Source organism: Castanea sativa, chromosome 8, assembly GCF_040712315.1.
Source record: "Castanea sativa cultivar Marrone di Chiusa Pesio chromosome 8, ASM4071231v1".
In the NCBI taxonomy this organism is placed as follows: domain Eukaryota; kingdom Viridiplantae; phylum Streptophyta; class Magnoliopsida; order Fagales; family Fagaceae; genus Castanea; species Castanea sativa.
Genome location: NC_134020.1, coordinates 44,468,584 through 44,484,291, shown reverse-complemented (window position 1 = coordinate 44,484,291; position 15,708 = coordinate 44,468,584). Strand labels below are relative to the sequence as shown.

General features: G+C 34.6%; 2 protein-coding genes across 2 annotated transcripts; both read right to left on the bottom strand.

Annotated features, from left to right (window-relative positions):
• Positions 1-341: 341 nt before the first annotated feature.
• On the bottom strand, positions 342-6,546 carry LOC142607093 (alkaline/neutral invertase E, chloroplastic-like). The gene is made up of 7 exons (XM_075778508.1): positions 6,341-6,546; positions 4,786-5,569; positions 4,067-4,232; positions 3,760-3,971; positions 2,831-3,324; positions 2,702-2,750; positions 342-911 (listed from the first exon to the last, which is right to left on the bottom strand). Exons 2-7 carry the CDS (start codon positions 5,500-5,502, stop codon positions 594-596), a joined length of 1,956 nt encoding a protein of 651 aa, XP_075634623.1. The 5' UTR covers positions 5,503-5,569; positions 6,341-6,546; the 3' UTR covers positions 342-593.
• Positions 6,547-7,946: 1,400 nt separating this feature from the next.
• LOC142608347 (histone deacetylase 9) lies at positions 7,947-15,088 on the bottom strand. The gene is made up of 14 exons (XM_075780101.1): positions 14,957-15,088; positions 14,202-14,314; positions 13,950-14,067; positions 13,244-13,318; positions 12,931-13,150; positions 11,847-11,910; positions 11,458-11,550; positions 11,248-11,356; positions 11,021-11,070; positions 10,851-10,941; positions 9,423-9,493; positions 9,152-9,250; positions 8,500-8,566; positions 7,947-8,311 (listed from the first exon to the last, which is right to left on the bottom strand). The coding sequence occupies exons 1-14, from the start codon at positions 14,991-14,993 to the stop codon at positions 8,226-8,228; spliced, it is 1,293 nt and encodes a 430-aa protein (XP_075636216.1). The 5' UTR covers positions 14,994-15,088; the 3' UTR covers positions 7,947-8,225.
• Positions 15,089-15,708: the final 620 nt, after the last annotated feature.

Genomic DNA, 15,708 nt, shown 5'->3' with positions numbered 1-15,708 from the left:
TACTAAATAAGTAACTGAAGAACACATTAGTCTTTCAGACGTACGCATTATGTGCACTAGTTACCATGCTTCAATGCAATAGTTGAACCTTTTTCCAAAGAAAATCTGATAAACCACTAGAAAGAAACTGACAAAACGATCAACAAGATCAACTAATTCATGCTTTTATTACATCAATTTTCTGTTGCCAAAACATGTCACAAGCACCTCCACAAGATCTCGCTTACAGCTGAACAAGTACTCCAGAAAAGGGATGGGAGGAGAGACACCTACAGTCTTCAATTCTCAAGAAATCATGTCTTGATAAATCACCATAAAACAAACGCGGTCAGCACGTGAACTACCTCAGAAAATAACATTTTTCAATCCAAAATAAAAGGATATACAGGTTATAATTTCTGACACCATAACAGTATTTTACAACTGTTCATTTAAAAAGCTAGCTAAAAATATAGTCAAAACCTTTCTTTCTCAGAAGAAAACTATTTTGAACCAAATGTATAGGATGTAAATATTGAAATGCACTTGGTTTGCCAAAACTAAGACTTTGTCATCTGAATCCCTCCTCTTAACTTGACTTCAAAACTTCAAACTCATATTATGAAGCTCTGCCTCCTTCGAACCCTTTTCCTCCTTGGGTTAGCACTGATCAAAGAAAAGGCATTTACAAGCTCTGAATCCTCTTCATTTACAAGGCTCTTTGCTGCACTTGGGTTGGCAAGGAGGAGCTTCGCCACCAGATATCCTGCAATTGACCAGGTTTGGTACAGTTGTGCCTGCTTTCCAATTAATCTTGCTCGCTTGGTGTCATAATATTCAGGCCACTTATCTTGAGAAATGCGTCTCTCAGCTACCTCAACAGCTTTTAAGGCAACTTCTGGTCTGTTCATCTTTATGCATGCAACAGTGAGCTGAAAAACAAGCCCCATATCATGTTAATTTCAGAATATATACTTTCAGTCATTGTGCTGTATGCTACCCAAAAAAAGGTGGAAAACTTCACAGTTCCTACTTCCCTTGACTACCGCTACATGATTTAGTAGCGAAGAACATACTGAAATTTTCTAAACCTATCAAATCAACCAAAAAAATTCCATTCCTATCAGATTCTTAATATGGTCAAAGCCATATGGAAGAAGCTCCAACATGCATGGGAGCATAATAGGCATGCCAATATTTTTTATAACCTTTCAACAAATAGGCATCTTATATATATACTCAACTGTCTCAACAACAAAAAAATAGAGAATCCAAAACTCCAAAAATAGGCATCTTATATATATACTCAACTGTTTCAACAAAAAAATAGAGAATCCAAAAATCTAAAACAGTAGGGGGACTACATTCATCAAAATACATTCAAGAAACAACGTATTAATAAACAAAAAATTCTACAGGAGGTCTAATTAAGAGGGCTGAAATGTCCAGATTAAAGATAAGGTGGTTTCTATCATGGCTGAACAGAAGGACAAGCTTGCCTCTTCAAAAACCTTAACAACTACATACCAAGCATGGGACATAGAACTTTCAGTCTGAAAAATGACCTCTTGTAGTTGGACAAAGAAAGAATTAACCTTTCACCTTTTTGAAATGTCCTTAGGTAAATATTGATAGGAAGAGAATTATCTTGATATTATATCCAGTTGAGCATAGTCTCGGTTATCTTCAAGCATGCACAAACACACAAGAATAGAAAGAATGCAAATGTGACAGGAGGGGGAAACACAAAAAGCCAATAAATACCGGCATTCATGTCAAATGCAGTGGCACACACTTATAACTAGCTTGGAAAATTACAAGTGGCATCACATGAGCACATCAACAAAGCTGTTCTCTTTTGTGAAAACTTTAATATTTTTTTTGGAGGTAACTTTAAAACTGGTATAAATTGAAAAAAAATTAAGGATCCATTTGTTTTGATGTAGGTACAAAATATTTTCAAGCATTATTTTTGGTTGAAACACAATAATTTTCTAAATGTTTGGTTGCACTAAAAATCTCTATGTTAAAAACAATAAAAAGTCAGTAAGTAGTGGTGGGTGTGGTAGCAATGATGGGAGGAGTTAGGTGTAGGAAGGGAGGTAGTGATGGTGCAAGGTGGTGGTAACGAGATGGGTGGTGGGGGAAGGGTGTTGCCGATGGTATGGGGAGTGAGGGGGAGGAAGGTGGTGGTGCCACAAAGGGGTGGTGAGGGGAGGGAGGTGATAGTAAAAACACAGGGGAGTTGGGAGTGGGAGGTAGTAGTGGCCACGCCAGCAGCATGGAGGAGGGAGGAAGGTGGTATAGACTTGGTCCAGAAAATGGTAAGCTTTTAAAAAACATAAATCATTCTGCTTTTTTGTTATAGTTTTCTGTTGACCATGAAAATGTTTTCCATTTACTAGTAATTTTTGGTTGCACTAAACAGTGATAAATATGCATCTTCTTCTAGAAAATATTTTATGCCAAAGTAAATGGAGCCTAACTTATTAGTGCACTTTGAAATCAAGCTCCAAGACGAAAATGAGCTCTAGCTCAAATGACACCTCCTCCCCCCATAAGATAAGGTGAAGGGTAAGGTCATGAGTTTAGAACCCAAATGGATGTGTGTGTAAACTTATCAATAATATATATATATATATATATATATATATATATATATAATATTCAAACTCCAAAACACAGGCAATAAACCTAAATTGAAATGTAACACCAAACTAACCTGCCAAAGTAAAGTGGGCCAAGAACCTCCATTGTGGTAAGACCAAGGACTGCAACAATGAACAGGGTTAAAGGGAAGAGGTATGAAATAGGAATAAGAACTTACTAAAAATCAACATAGAAGCATTACGTGTTCTTGGGATCACTGCCCGTGATAATTTGCCATTCCTGGCCTTCAAGAGCAGGATAACATATTTTGAATGGCATATCAGCAACTAATTCATCCCATTTTGCTTCTATAAGGTCCAATATGGCATGTGACTGATCCACTGTGGCAAGACTGCTTACAATAGACCATAAATTTCCAAGAGAAAAGAAACGGAAGTCCATGTGAGCTGGCTGCAGGTTTCCAATCAAATAACCTCCTTTACTGGGCATAAACTCCACCAGCCAGGAAGGAATCTGATCAGGGTAGATATTGAACTTATTAACAGCATCATATGAGTATTCCTCTGTCTTGTACCGGTAGATCTCATTGACTTTTTTCATATCTATCCAGTAATATTCCCTTATGTGGAAAGATAATGCAATTAGACGATTATTAAGTGCTCGTATAAGGTCAGCTGATGCATCCTCAGGAGCAAGCATCTCACGTGCAGAAAGTAATGCTGAATAAAACAGTGCCTGCAAGGACATGCAATATTGTGTACAAAGTTAAGCCATTCATCTTTTCTCATAAACAGCAAGAATGCTCATCAACATGAATCAGAAGCTTCAGCTTCTGTAAAGAAAGGCACAGATGGCTTCTAAAGAGTCAAAACTCAAATCTCAGTTTCCCTTTATGCCTCTAATATTCTCTTATAGTAATTTAGCAAAAAAAATTACTTGAGTTCGGCATTACAAAATATACAACCATATTGCTTCATAGTTAAAATCTACACTGCGTGTCAACTTATCAGCTTCTTAAGTTATCAAAAGGTTTAGCTTATAATAGCTCTAAGCAACAGGCAATAAATCTATCCTTCCAAGCATGGGTCCTAATCATTATTAAAAGAAAGTGGGGAAAAAAAAAAGAATAGTCATATGAAGGATCAATTCAAAGTGAGTAAACATGAGAACCTGAATCTCCAAAGGGTGACCATGGATTCCCATGCGACGATCTATCATGCAAGAACCATCGGTCACCAACAAAGTAGGAAACATATCAAAACCATCAGCAAGGCACAACTTTAAAATCATTTTGATCCCAGTTTGTACATCAATTCTCTCTTGCAAGGACAAATCTCCAGAGCATTTTCCATATGCTCGTAACAATATAATCCACCACAATCCTGAGAGTAAAATTAGTATTATGAATTAAAAGTCATAAAATCACACGTAGTTGATATTTTCAAAGAGAAATTATTAGCCACAAGAAATTACTTACCAGAATCAACAGGTGCAACGCGGCCAATTGCTGCTTCACCAAAGTCAGGATCCAATACATCTTCAGTTGCAGAATCATCACCATCTAGAGGAACAGTACGCACCTTGAAACTGGCAGGCATCAATCCTTGACCGGGACTATAGCAATCCATGGTTTTCTCCCAGCTCTGTTAAGATGAGTGTTAGTTGCTCACTACATGAGGAATTAATATAGTACTTCTCAGAGAGAGCACCTGTGTCAAGAAAGATTCTTGCTTCAAGAGAGCTTTTCAAAAGGCATGACATAAAAAACAGTTCAGACCTCTCGCATTTGGAATATAGTCCATAAGAAAATTCCCTATGTTATAATGTTTAGAAGCAACAGTTGTTTTTAGCAGATCACTTACTACTAGGTTGGATTGGCTGTGAAGGCTTAGGCTTTTTTGTTTTATTTTTTTGGGTTTCATTTCTCCACAGAGGATTTACAAACATTCAAAATCAGATAACCAATTACTGCTTTCCTAAGCTTATATCTATAGGAAAACAAAACAGGGAGAAGGATTTCTAGTTCAGAACTGACATTAGAATTTGTTAGTTGAGATTATAGAAAACCCAAGCCTAAGTATAGATTTGGGGTTTGAAAATTTAAAAAATAAAATGAAATGCTTCATTGTAAGAGAATTGTCTTCAGTAAGCAAGAGGTGATTGATTAAAACGCTCAATGAAGAGCAGTCATATTACCTGCAACTGAAGGGTGTGTAGAATGAAATTCCGTACAATGTCATACTCCCCCTTCAAAAGGAAGGCGATCCCAGAAGGTATGAAATCCCGAATAAAAACCTGATCATAGTTCAGAATATTACTGCTGCTTGGGTCATTAGCAGCAATTGTTCCAACTTGATTATTACAATAATAAACAATGGAGTTCCTCAGCAAGTTCCAAGCTTCATCCTCAATTACATTCACCTTACCCTTATCCAATTTATCTTTAGTTGTTCCTGCAGCAGCGGCCTTTCCATTTATAACAAGATCTTCCTTTTCATGTTTCAACTGTTGACCCACCCCATATCCTTCAATGCTTGGTGCACTGATTTTCCCATTAATGGGATTTGATGTCAGCCTCCTTGTTTTCTCCTTGAACCGGGTCTCATCATGATCCCCTGTAGTCAACCCACTAACACCTTCAGCCTGTTGGCATTGGCAACCCATAGATTCCAACCTACCAACATCAGTCTTCTCATGAAAAACACTGCCTCTACTCTGTAATGCATAAACCCTCCTCCTGCAATTCTGTGATTTTCTCGAGCAGCTATGCACTTGCGTAGACACTGGAATTTTTATCCTTCTATTATTGACATTGGCTTTAATTGTGTGCACTGAGTTTAAACTTTTGGTACATAGATCAGAATGATGCAAGCGAGGTAATAGAACTTGTAGAATTGCTTCTGAAGTAGCCATTGGCAAACTATATACTAATTTCCAACTCTATAGCTCTGAAAATGACTACTTGACTTAGAGAAGGCACCTATGCACAACCGAAAAAAAAAAAAAAAACAGAATATGTCTAAAATCATCAAAGCTGTGAAACATACATAATAAATTAAGAAATAGATAATAGTTTCACATTGCAAAACATTCTGTTACAATACATTCTTGAAAAATAATACCACATAAAAGTTGATAAAAAATAGTCCACACAATGAAACTTGTAATGAATTAATAGACAAGGAACTTGGAATAATTAAAATACAAAATAGGTATTATACCACTCTGGTCTTTCAAGGACAACAAGCCATGTATTATTTTCCTCCATTCTATTCTATTTGAAACCACTCTTTATTTTTTACTACTTCCATTAATGTTATTTTTAATCTTCCCCCACAATTTTTTTCCCTTCCCTATTACCTTATTCCCTCCAGAATTTCAAGGAAAACTCAAGATTAATTAACACCAAGATTCTCATAAATTTAAAGACTGGGTTTTTATGATGCTTTTCAAAGGTTTGTGAATTTTAGAAGAAACAAGTCATGGAAAAGTTTTCTTAAAAAAAAAAAAAAAAAAGATACCCAAAAGTTCCTAACTGTTTTCCTAGCGAACCAATACAATATTTGACACAGATTTGAATTCCATCCGAGAAATTAATTTCACATAAATTCTGGTTACACAAACAAGCCAACAAAAGCAATAACAATAACAACAACAACAAAGTAGTACAAATTACAAGTGGGCGAGTGTGAAGTAAACACAGTGGTCCATGTGCATAGAAAAGAAGTGGAGAGGTATTGGTTTTGCTTACCTATTTGTTGTCATCAGCTATATAGAACTAAACATAGACTTTACTGTCATCAATTGCTTGCCACTCGGACCTGATTTTTCTTCCGAGTGAACAGAACAAAAAAATGGAGGAGATTTGAATCTTTTGACAAGAGTTGGATTTGATTTTATTGCAAAAGGAAAGGGTTTCAAATCTTTTGTACTTGGTAGTTTGGAAAAACAGAGGATGAGAACAGAACAGAACAGAACAGAACAGAAGTGTTAAGAATCTTTGGTGACGTCTGATGTGAACAATGTCCCTGTTTTCGTGTTTATATTTTTGTTTTTTGTTTTTGTTTTTTTACTTCTTGAAGTAAAAAGTAACTCGCACTGCCGCTTATGAATGAATGGATTGGTTTACGGGGTCATCAATATAAAGAGCTTGTTTTTTGCCAAAATTATTTATTTATTTATTTATGTAATTGCTTATGCAACTTTGTTTTGCCATATTAATTATTTTTAGTGGTTATGTGAAAATATATATGATCATTCTTATTAGAGAATAAAGAAAGCAATAAATTTATTTATAGAAGAATTTCTGTCATAATATGTTAAATATCTTTATACATTTTAAGATGAGTTTTACATGTTGATTTTTTTTTAGCTGAATAGTTTTACATATTGATTAAAAAAAAAAATCATATGCAAAAAGTGAATCATTTAAAAGTCAGTTAGTAAATCTCCTAATTTACATATGACTTGAACTTGTTTTCCCATTCTATCTATTTTAAAAAGTCAATTAGTAAATCATTGAGTTAAAATAGTGAACGGCATGAAAAATTAGGTACTTCAAAATTTTGAAAAATTCATTCGTTCATATTAAAGTCCCTCACCAAGTTCCAAGCTTCAGAGTGGACAGAAGTGGATTGAGTGAACCGTATAAACCAAATAGATTAATGTGGACCAAACTGGACTGAATTAGACCGAATGAATTGAATTGGACCGAAATCAATTAAAAAATCATAATCTTGATGATTTATTTTGTCATTTTACTCTGCATTTACCCTTTTTCCAAGTCACCAATGGGGTGGATTAAATCCTTAACTCATTCTCTGAAGTCTGAACATGACTCGAGTTATTACATTTTCTCTTTTGCCTTCAAAATTTAATTGAAATTAAGCCGTGCATTCTAACGTGTAGAACCCGACAGCACTAGGCACTAAGCATATCACCTTCTCCCTCTCCCATTATTAAAATTACTGTTCATAGATAATACCAAAATGTTAAGGCAAAATTTGCTTTATAGCACAATTTTAAAAAAATTTTAAGAAAATAGCATCGTTTGGCTGCTATTTTACAAAAAATGTACTACATAATTAAAAGTCCGTTTGATAATATTGTTCTAATAACGTTATTTAAGTGTTATAAAAATACGTGCAAGTAAAAAAGTGTTGTAAAAAAACGTGTTGTGTTGTTTAAACAATAAAAACTGTAGTTTAAACAACAAAACCAAACATGCCCTAATTAACATCCTTTGGATGCTATTCTCCTAAATTTTTTAAAAATATGTGCTATTTGGTAAATTTTGCCAAAATGTTACTATCCCATCCTTTTATGTGCTGAAGTAATTTGACAATTTTAACCTGACATACTCATATAATGTGCTCCCTGCCTTTTAGCTTTACATAACAAACACCACTTCCATTGTAGTAGAAAATAAAAGTATTCTTCTTGCTGCCAATGCATTTTACAACTATATTAAGAAATCTAATAGCAACTTGAATAGGTACATCGCTAGTCCTTTTCAGCCATTTCTTTAATAAGGAGGGACTGCAAAATTTAGAATCTAGTTAGTAATTACATCTTTCCTTTCTAAACCCTTCCCACAAAATATGCATAGTGCTCAGTGCTCAGTGCTCAGTGTCAACTCATACATCTTCCATGTTCTGATCATTATCATGGTCTCCTTCATAATATTCATCATCACGCTGGATGTGCTTGTCTTGGGTGTGCTCTGAAAAGACAGAATTTTAATAACAGAGGAAAAAAAAAACTATAATAATAGAAGCATAACAATCTGAAAGAATTTTCTTGTTAAATTTCAATTGGCAAACATCATGTTTAGGCACAATGCATGCTGGCATGATAGTTCCACTGGGGTGCATTATGCATATATGATTTTTTTTTTTTTTTTTTACTTACGATCCATGCGCTCATCAGGGTTCTGCTCATCTTCGTCAAAATCAGGAATATAAAAGTCAGGTGGAACCTGAAACAGAGGAAACATTGCTATCAATTCAATAATTTTGATACATCCATCCAAAACCAATGTCTGATTTCAGAAAAGCTGGAAAGATAAGATGTTGTCAATAAGGCAGCACCAAGGACCTGATGGACCATTGAAACCATCCCATTAACAAATTTCCACAGTTTAAGGTGTCTCGTGCAAACATAGCTCTTTCATGTTTTATATGGTTCCCAAATATGAACCTTCTTTCACTTTTCATAGTTTCAAACAAAAAACTTCATAATGGAAAAATCATTGTGGCCCAGATAATTGACACCAGACTGCCAGCCTAACATCTGGGGCAATGGCTATCCCAAGGGAATCCACCAAGTGGTAACAAAGTTTGTCGAACATATCAGTGTGAGTGCCAGATGACCAGCATTTATAAAAATGCCAAATCCAATAAACAAGACTCCCTAAAATTATGCCATTAACTCCAATATAGTTATCAAAGGCTGCTCAAGAGTTTAGCAGCTTAACATAGCAAGTAAACAACAGTGTAAATCTTTTAATAAATTTCACTTCCCAGGATAACATGGGCTTTGGCAATATTTGCATTCCACTGACCTCTTGCATTTGTACTCCTGGGGCATGCTGGATGCAACGAAGATTTTCGAAGACTTGCACTTTGATTGTGCTTAGGTACGATTTGCTATTTAAGTTCTCCTGCTCAACCAATAGGGAGAAAAGGGGTAAAACACACCAAAAACAATAAAGACACTGGGGAAAGAGAGTACATACTATGTGCCCATTTGGAAATAACTGATTCAGCATTCAAATTGCTGTATGGATGAAGTAAAATGCACTAGTAACATAAGATTTCTGAGAAAGTACATACAATGTGCCCATTTGGAATCCTCAATGAATATTCTGGACCAAAATATTTAATATACTCATTTTCCGGGATCTCTGCAAGAAAGATAAATTGATAATGAAACTTATACTCAAACTAGATAGAAATGGAATGTTGATTATAGCAAGGGGAAAAAAAGGCTTAACATGCATCATTTTTTTTTTTTAATTTATAAGAAGGCTTAACACGCATCATAATCTGTGGTTTCTCATTATAAACAAGGAAAATAGTCATAACAAGCAGTCAGCACAAAGCATATGGTATAAGAAAAAGCAGAAGTTATGCCCAAGAAATATGAAGATAAAGGGTTATTATTTCAGATAATAGGTCAGACAGAACTGTTTGCAAGTTCAAATATATAGCAAGATCAACATTGGGAAAACTAATATTTTGCAGATAGTATATAAGTACATATCAGTTCATATCAACCCGCCTGATGCGGACACCAGTGACTGATTGATTTAATTGGACCTAAATTGATGCTGAGTTATTTTTGGGAATTGATTTTATTTAGGAGCCTAATCAAAGGTCCCAGAGAAAACATTACAGACACGTATGATTAATGAATACATACATATCAGTTCATATCAACCCGCCTGATGCAGACACCAGTTTGATTGATTGATTCAATTGGACCAAAATTGATGCTGAGTTATTTTGGGAATTGCTTTTATTTAGGAGTTTATTTAAAGGCCCCAGAGAAAACATTACGGAAACGTATGAAAAATGAATAAAACTAAATGTTGGAATTTGCCAATGGCTTGGTGTTGATTCCAAACAACCTAAGCCTCCCCACTTGGTATTGATTCCAAGCAACCCAATGTACTTATTCCTAGGCGTATACTCCCTTTTCTAGTTCTATTTGTTTTCTCCAATTTCTTTTGGATTTTCTGCTGCATCAAATTTCATTGTTCTGCATCACCACAACCCATTTTTCCATTTCAACATGAAACTGAAGACAATGTCTATGAGAGCAATGCTTTAAAAAATTTTAGCTATAGAAGGCTAAGCATGCAAACTTGGATACATTAACCAAAAGGTCCAAAACAACCAGAACACTGCAATCTAGATAAAAGCAAGAACAATATCATGAATATGTTGCATGTCTTTTGCCCCTTTACTACATATTAATCAGGAAAAAAGATGTATATAGAATTCAACATTTAATGTTGGCATGCTAAAGTGACACTTCATTTGATGATTTGGACATCGCTTTATAAAGCTGAGATTAAGTACAATACATCACACCAACTTTGAAAATCAATTGCACTTGCAATGACCAAAAAAAAATGATAGGTACTTACAATGACAAAAATTAGTAATGGTAAAAATAAAATTAAAAGTTAAAATATATCCAGTGCATCATGGCATATCTTCAATCAAACATTATAAGAAAGATCATCATTAGCATACCATTGGGAAGCTCTGTATCCAGAAGAACTCCAGTTTCAACGGCCCAACACCGAGCAACATTCTCTTTGGTGTATCCTCCGCCTCCAGTTACCTGCACAAAGAAGTTTCTCTCTGTATGTCTGATGTATGATACTAATGAACTAAAAGTTTTGGTCAAATTAAAAACATACCAGTAAGGGCAAATTAAACTTCTTCACAAACCTAACACATTCAGCATGCCCTGTAAGAAGCATCAGAATGTCACCACAGAGTAAACTTTGCAATCAAAGGTTAAGCCATTGGGAACTAATTCAAGACCAATCCAAAATCATTGACCAAAAAAAGAGGGGGAGGGGGGCGTATTGGAAATTATCTTCATAGGGGAAGAGAAAAAAGCTTAATTACAAGGAGTATGCACCATCAATGGAGAGATTGAAGCAGCCCAAGCGGTCCCCAGCAAGTGAGTCCGCCCCACATTGGAGAACTATCGCACCTGGAACATATGTTTCAACAACCTTGGAAATAATCTACAAAATGGAAATTTGCAAGCAGAAATTAACACTTGACAGGATCAAGCCTGAAATAAAGGCATTAATCTTGAAATTATTTGGTTATTGCTCGAACTTACGCTCTTAAAAAGTCGAGTGAAGCTAGTGTCATCTATTCCATCCTTGAGTGGCACATTGATGGCATAATATTTGCCTTCTCTTTCTCCTGTTTCCTACAGTACAAGCAATAGCAATGCACATTACTCAAATTCAACTACATAACATTCTCATGTTCTAAAGATAAATAAACAATGAGGACAGAGGGAATGATAGCAGTTGAGCATGCAAATCTGAGATTAAGCAGTTGCATGCGTGTCTTCTCAGGATGCATGAAATGTTTGTGTGGAGCAAACAACTAACAAAGTAGGAATCCCAACGGAATTAACCCACACAAACTGAAATTTGTAAATTGTCTTCATTATTGGAAGTACTACCCAAAAAAAAAAACAACACAGCATTAAAGAATCACCTTAACATCACCAGTTCCTGGAAAAAACATATCTCCATACTTGTGAAAACTAACAGTCATCACCCTGTCATGTCCAACTTCACAGATTTAGTGAGGAGTATAAAGAAAGCACAATAAGTGTAATAACAATAAAAAATTCAATCTACTGGATTGGTCACAAAAAAATAATCATATATTTATACTAACATATGAAATTTAGAAGTAATAGTAAAGTGGAAAGAATGCATAGAAAAGATTTCTCATGGTTTGACAGAAGAAACCAGCATGACTGAAGGTCAGCTTTTTTTATTCTCAAAATTTTTTAAAGAAGTTATAAAGTCCTAATTTACTGATTGCTAGAACAACAAATATATTTTTTACATGTGTAAAAGAGTTTTGGTAACATAGGGCTCGTTTGTTACCGTTGTTTAAACAACAGTTTTCAGTGTTTAAACAACATTACAGGTATTTTCACACACTTTTTTACCCACACATATTTCAAAAAAATACAAACAACATTACTAGAAATCTCTTACCAAACAGGCCCATAATTTTTGGGCCACATGAAGAGCTAGAAATTCCATTGGGGGGGGGGGGTGGGGGGGGGGGTCAGGTATACAATATGATAACTTTGAGGTGGCCAAGTGCAAAAAGAATGTTTCACCATAGAACTAAAAATATATATATATAAGGGTGTTCTGAAAATCTTTGAGAGCCATGGCTTCTTACAGTACTATACTTTTATCACCCGTGTCAAGCCCATATTTTCTTGATTCAAGCTGTGGTCTAATTTCCCAAGTAATTTCTCATAAGCAAGTTGTGGTCTAGTTCCTATCAACATATGATTTTAACATCATATATGTAACAGCTTGCACTTATTACTTTGCAAGCAAGGCAACACCTACACCTAGCAGGTCATATCGACACAGTGAGAGACTGATCACATATCACTGCATAAAGAATTTAGAAGAAAACTAATCATGTAGCATTGTTAGCAGTAAGCTATAATGTGTAAATTAAACATTTAACTAAATTCAATGTTCCCAATAGCTTTAGTATACCTTTCCTAATCCAAATTCATCAACTAATAAGATGGTTATCCTACCTGTCAGTGAAATAAAAGGCTTCTTCTACACCATCCCCATGATGGACGTCTATATCTATATACAAAACACGGGCTTGATGTTTGAGAAGCTCCAAGATCCCCAAAACCAAGTCATTGATGTAACAAAATCCAGATGCCTCACACTTCTTGGCATGATGTAATCCACCGGCCCAATTTATGGCAATGTCACAAAGTTGATTGTTCAATCTGCGCGCAGCATCTGCTAGCAAATGTCAGTTTCTATATAAGGCTTAACAGGCAAAACCCGAACTTCTAAGAACAATGCTCTAGTAGTTAAATTACCATTAATTACCTATTGTTCCACCAGCATATATTTGACAAAACTCAAACAAGTTTTCAAAGACAGGGCAATCTTCTCCGAGATTATCTGGTTCAAAAACAAAGAGTAAAGGTATAAGCATAGCTTGATATTAATCAACCCAAAGGAATTAAATTCATTTAAGAAGTACCAGTCAATGACACATCCAAATTAGAGTAAAATTATAGTCTGCATCAAAAGTTAAAATTCACTACTCAAAGAGACTTTATTATAGTTTACTATTTGGGCAGTAGGCTGAGAGAATGAGCTGCATTATTTTGAGAGAGAGAGAGATGATAATTACATGTTGAAAAACTTATTAAAATTTAAAACCCACCCAACAATGAGTCATTGATGATAGTGATAAAACAAAAAGGTTAAAACTATAACCAGGACCAAGTATCTATAAAATGTACTAAATTACACCAGAACAAACCAATATATTACCACAACGCAAACAGTTATTTAATTTCAAAATTATAATAAAAGTGCATCAACAATTCTAAAAAAGTAATTGACTTATTGCATACTTGCATGTTATGGTTCACTGGCCATGGAATGGAAATCAAAACTGAAAACAAGGAGTCCTATTATGCCACAAATCTGCGCAATAATTTCAAGATTCTCAAGCTATTGACTCCACTTATTAGCACATATCAATAGCACATATCAATCCACACCAAAAAAAAAACAGTCATACATTTTGCCAATTCATTTGAGAACAAGTGTTGAGTGTCGGGTGTAATCCGGTGCAAAAATTCAACATAATCAGCTGAATGGAACTGAGCGAGCTCAACAGGATACGCCTTGTGAGGTCGCTGCATTACACAGAACCAATCACTTCAATCCACAAAAACTAAAAAAAAAAAACTAAAAAAAGAAAAAAAAAAAAAGGAATGAAATTCAATGAATTCAAAAATCAAATAAATAGCTTCCGGATTCAGTAACTAACATAAATTTCCATCTTCCTGTGGAGATCATAGGAGAGTACAAGATGATGAGTCATACAAAGCCGGTGCGGTTTCATCGGATGGTTCGGCCCAAAATAAACACCACCCACATCCCCTGCAACACCCATTTTTCACATGAGTAATGCTACTAACACACACACACACAACATTTTTCACAACAAATTATTACTAATTCTCATATGCGCCTACCATTAACACGACTTTATGTTTCATCCACTATTAACAACATGTCACGTCAACCGTTGTGAAATTTATTGCGACTCTTGGCTTATTGTTTTCACATTTGCCTCACCTATTTTTCATCTAAAAGCATCAATTTTTTCAATGCCTATATAGACACAAAAAGTTTGACAAAAGATTTTCACACCCGAGCTGATACGTAAAAAAGTGATGTCAGTGCTCAACTGTTATGGAAAAAATATTTGTCAAATTTTTTTTTTTTTTTTTTTTGTGTACTACTTAGACAAGCAAAAATGAGCTCATTTTGACGTTGAAGATTTGAAGATGGATTGTAGAAATTGTTGTTCTGTTCTGGTTTAGCATTATGGTCGCATCCAAACAGAGTATGAGATGGTATATACAAGGAGATAGAGAAATTGGACATGTTCGAATACAGCTAGGGTTTTGGTTTTTGATTATTAAAAAATTTGAAGGATTTAAATAAGAAAATGAAAAAAGAGAAATTAGAAATTGGTGAATGGGGAAGAGAGAGAAAGAGAGAGAGAGAGAAGTGTACCGTCGTAGTAGTAGGCGATCTTGTCCTTGGAGCGCATTTTAGCTGGAAGCAGAGTGGCGCATGAAAACTCAGATAGAGAGAGAGAGAGAGAGAGAGAGAGAGGGGTGTTTTAATGAACTAGACGTGTAATTTCATTTGATTGGAGTTGGTGAAATCTGGACCCTTTGTTTAGAATGAACAGTTTAGATAATGCCACGTCGTCATATTTTTTATTAATAAAACGACACCGTTGGGACGTAATTATTTCAAGTTATTAAACTAACTTAGATTATGGATTTAAGAGAGGTGCTACATCCACAATATTTTTACAATATTTTCACAACAAATCACAGATGGTTAATTGTTATTGGTTTAAATTTGAACATAACATGAAAATTACTTTTTTGCCCCAATTATAACAACTAGAAACAACCTGCCACTTAAAATTTGTTGTAAAAATATTGTGGACATATCATTTTTCTTTAAGTTTTATTTATTTAGTCTTCAATTAAGACTCAATATGTTTACAAATAAATTATTTAATTTGAAAAATAAAAAAATATTTATGTTTACAAATTGCTTGATTGTTTTAATTATTCCTTATATAAAATGAACAAGTTTAATCTTATTCAATAAATATATAAATAAAGCTTGAATTTATAATTTAGTTTGCATAAAAGTCTTAATAAATATATATATATATATATATATATATTTTTTGATGTAAGCATAAGAGTCTTAATTTGATTCTTCATCTAAACATACTAAAATTA

Coding starts and splice junctions, on each gene's coding strand:
- LOC142607093 (XM_075778508.1), bottom strand. CDS start 5,502: ATGGCTACTTCAGAAGCAATTCTACAAGTTCTATTACCTCGCTTGCAT. Junction 3,972..4,066: donor CGTTGCACCTGTTGATTCTG/GTAAGTAATTTC, acceptor TTTTACTCTCAG/GATTGTGGTGGATTATATTG. Junction 2,751..2,830: donor GGCAGTGATCCCAAGAACAC/GTAATGCTTCTA, acceptor TCATTGTTGCAG/TCCTTGGTCTTACCACAATG.
- LOC142608347 (XM_075780101.1), bottom strand. CDS start 14,993: ATGCGCTCCAAGGACAAGATCGCCTACTACTACGACG. Junction 10,942..11,020: donor AGTTTAATTTGCCCTTACTG/GTATGTTTTTAA, acceptor TTCTTTGTGCAG/GTAACTGGAGGCGGAGGATA. Junction 9,494..10,850: donor GGATACAGAGCTTCCCAATG/GTATGCTAATGA, acceptor TCTTTCTTGCAG/AGATCCCGGAAAATGAGTAT.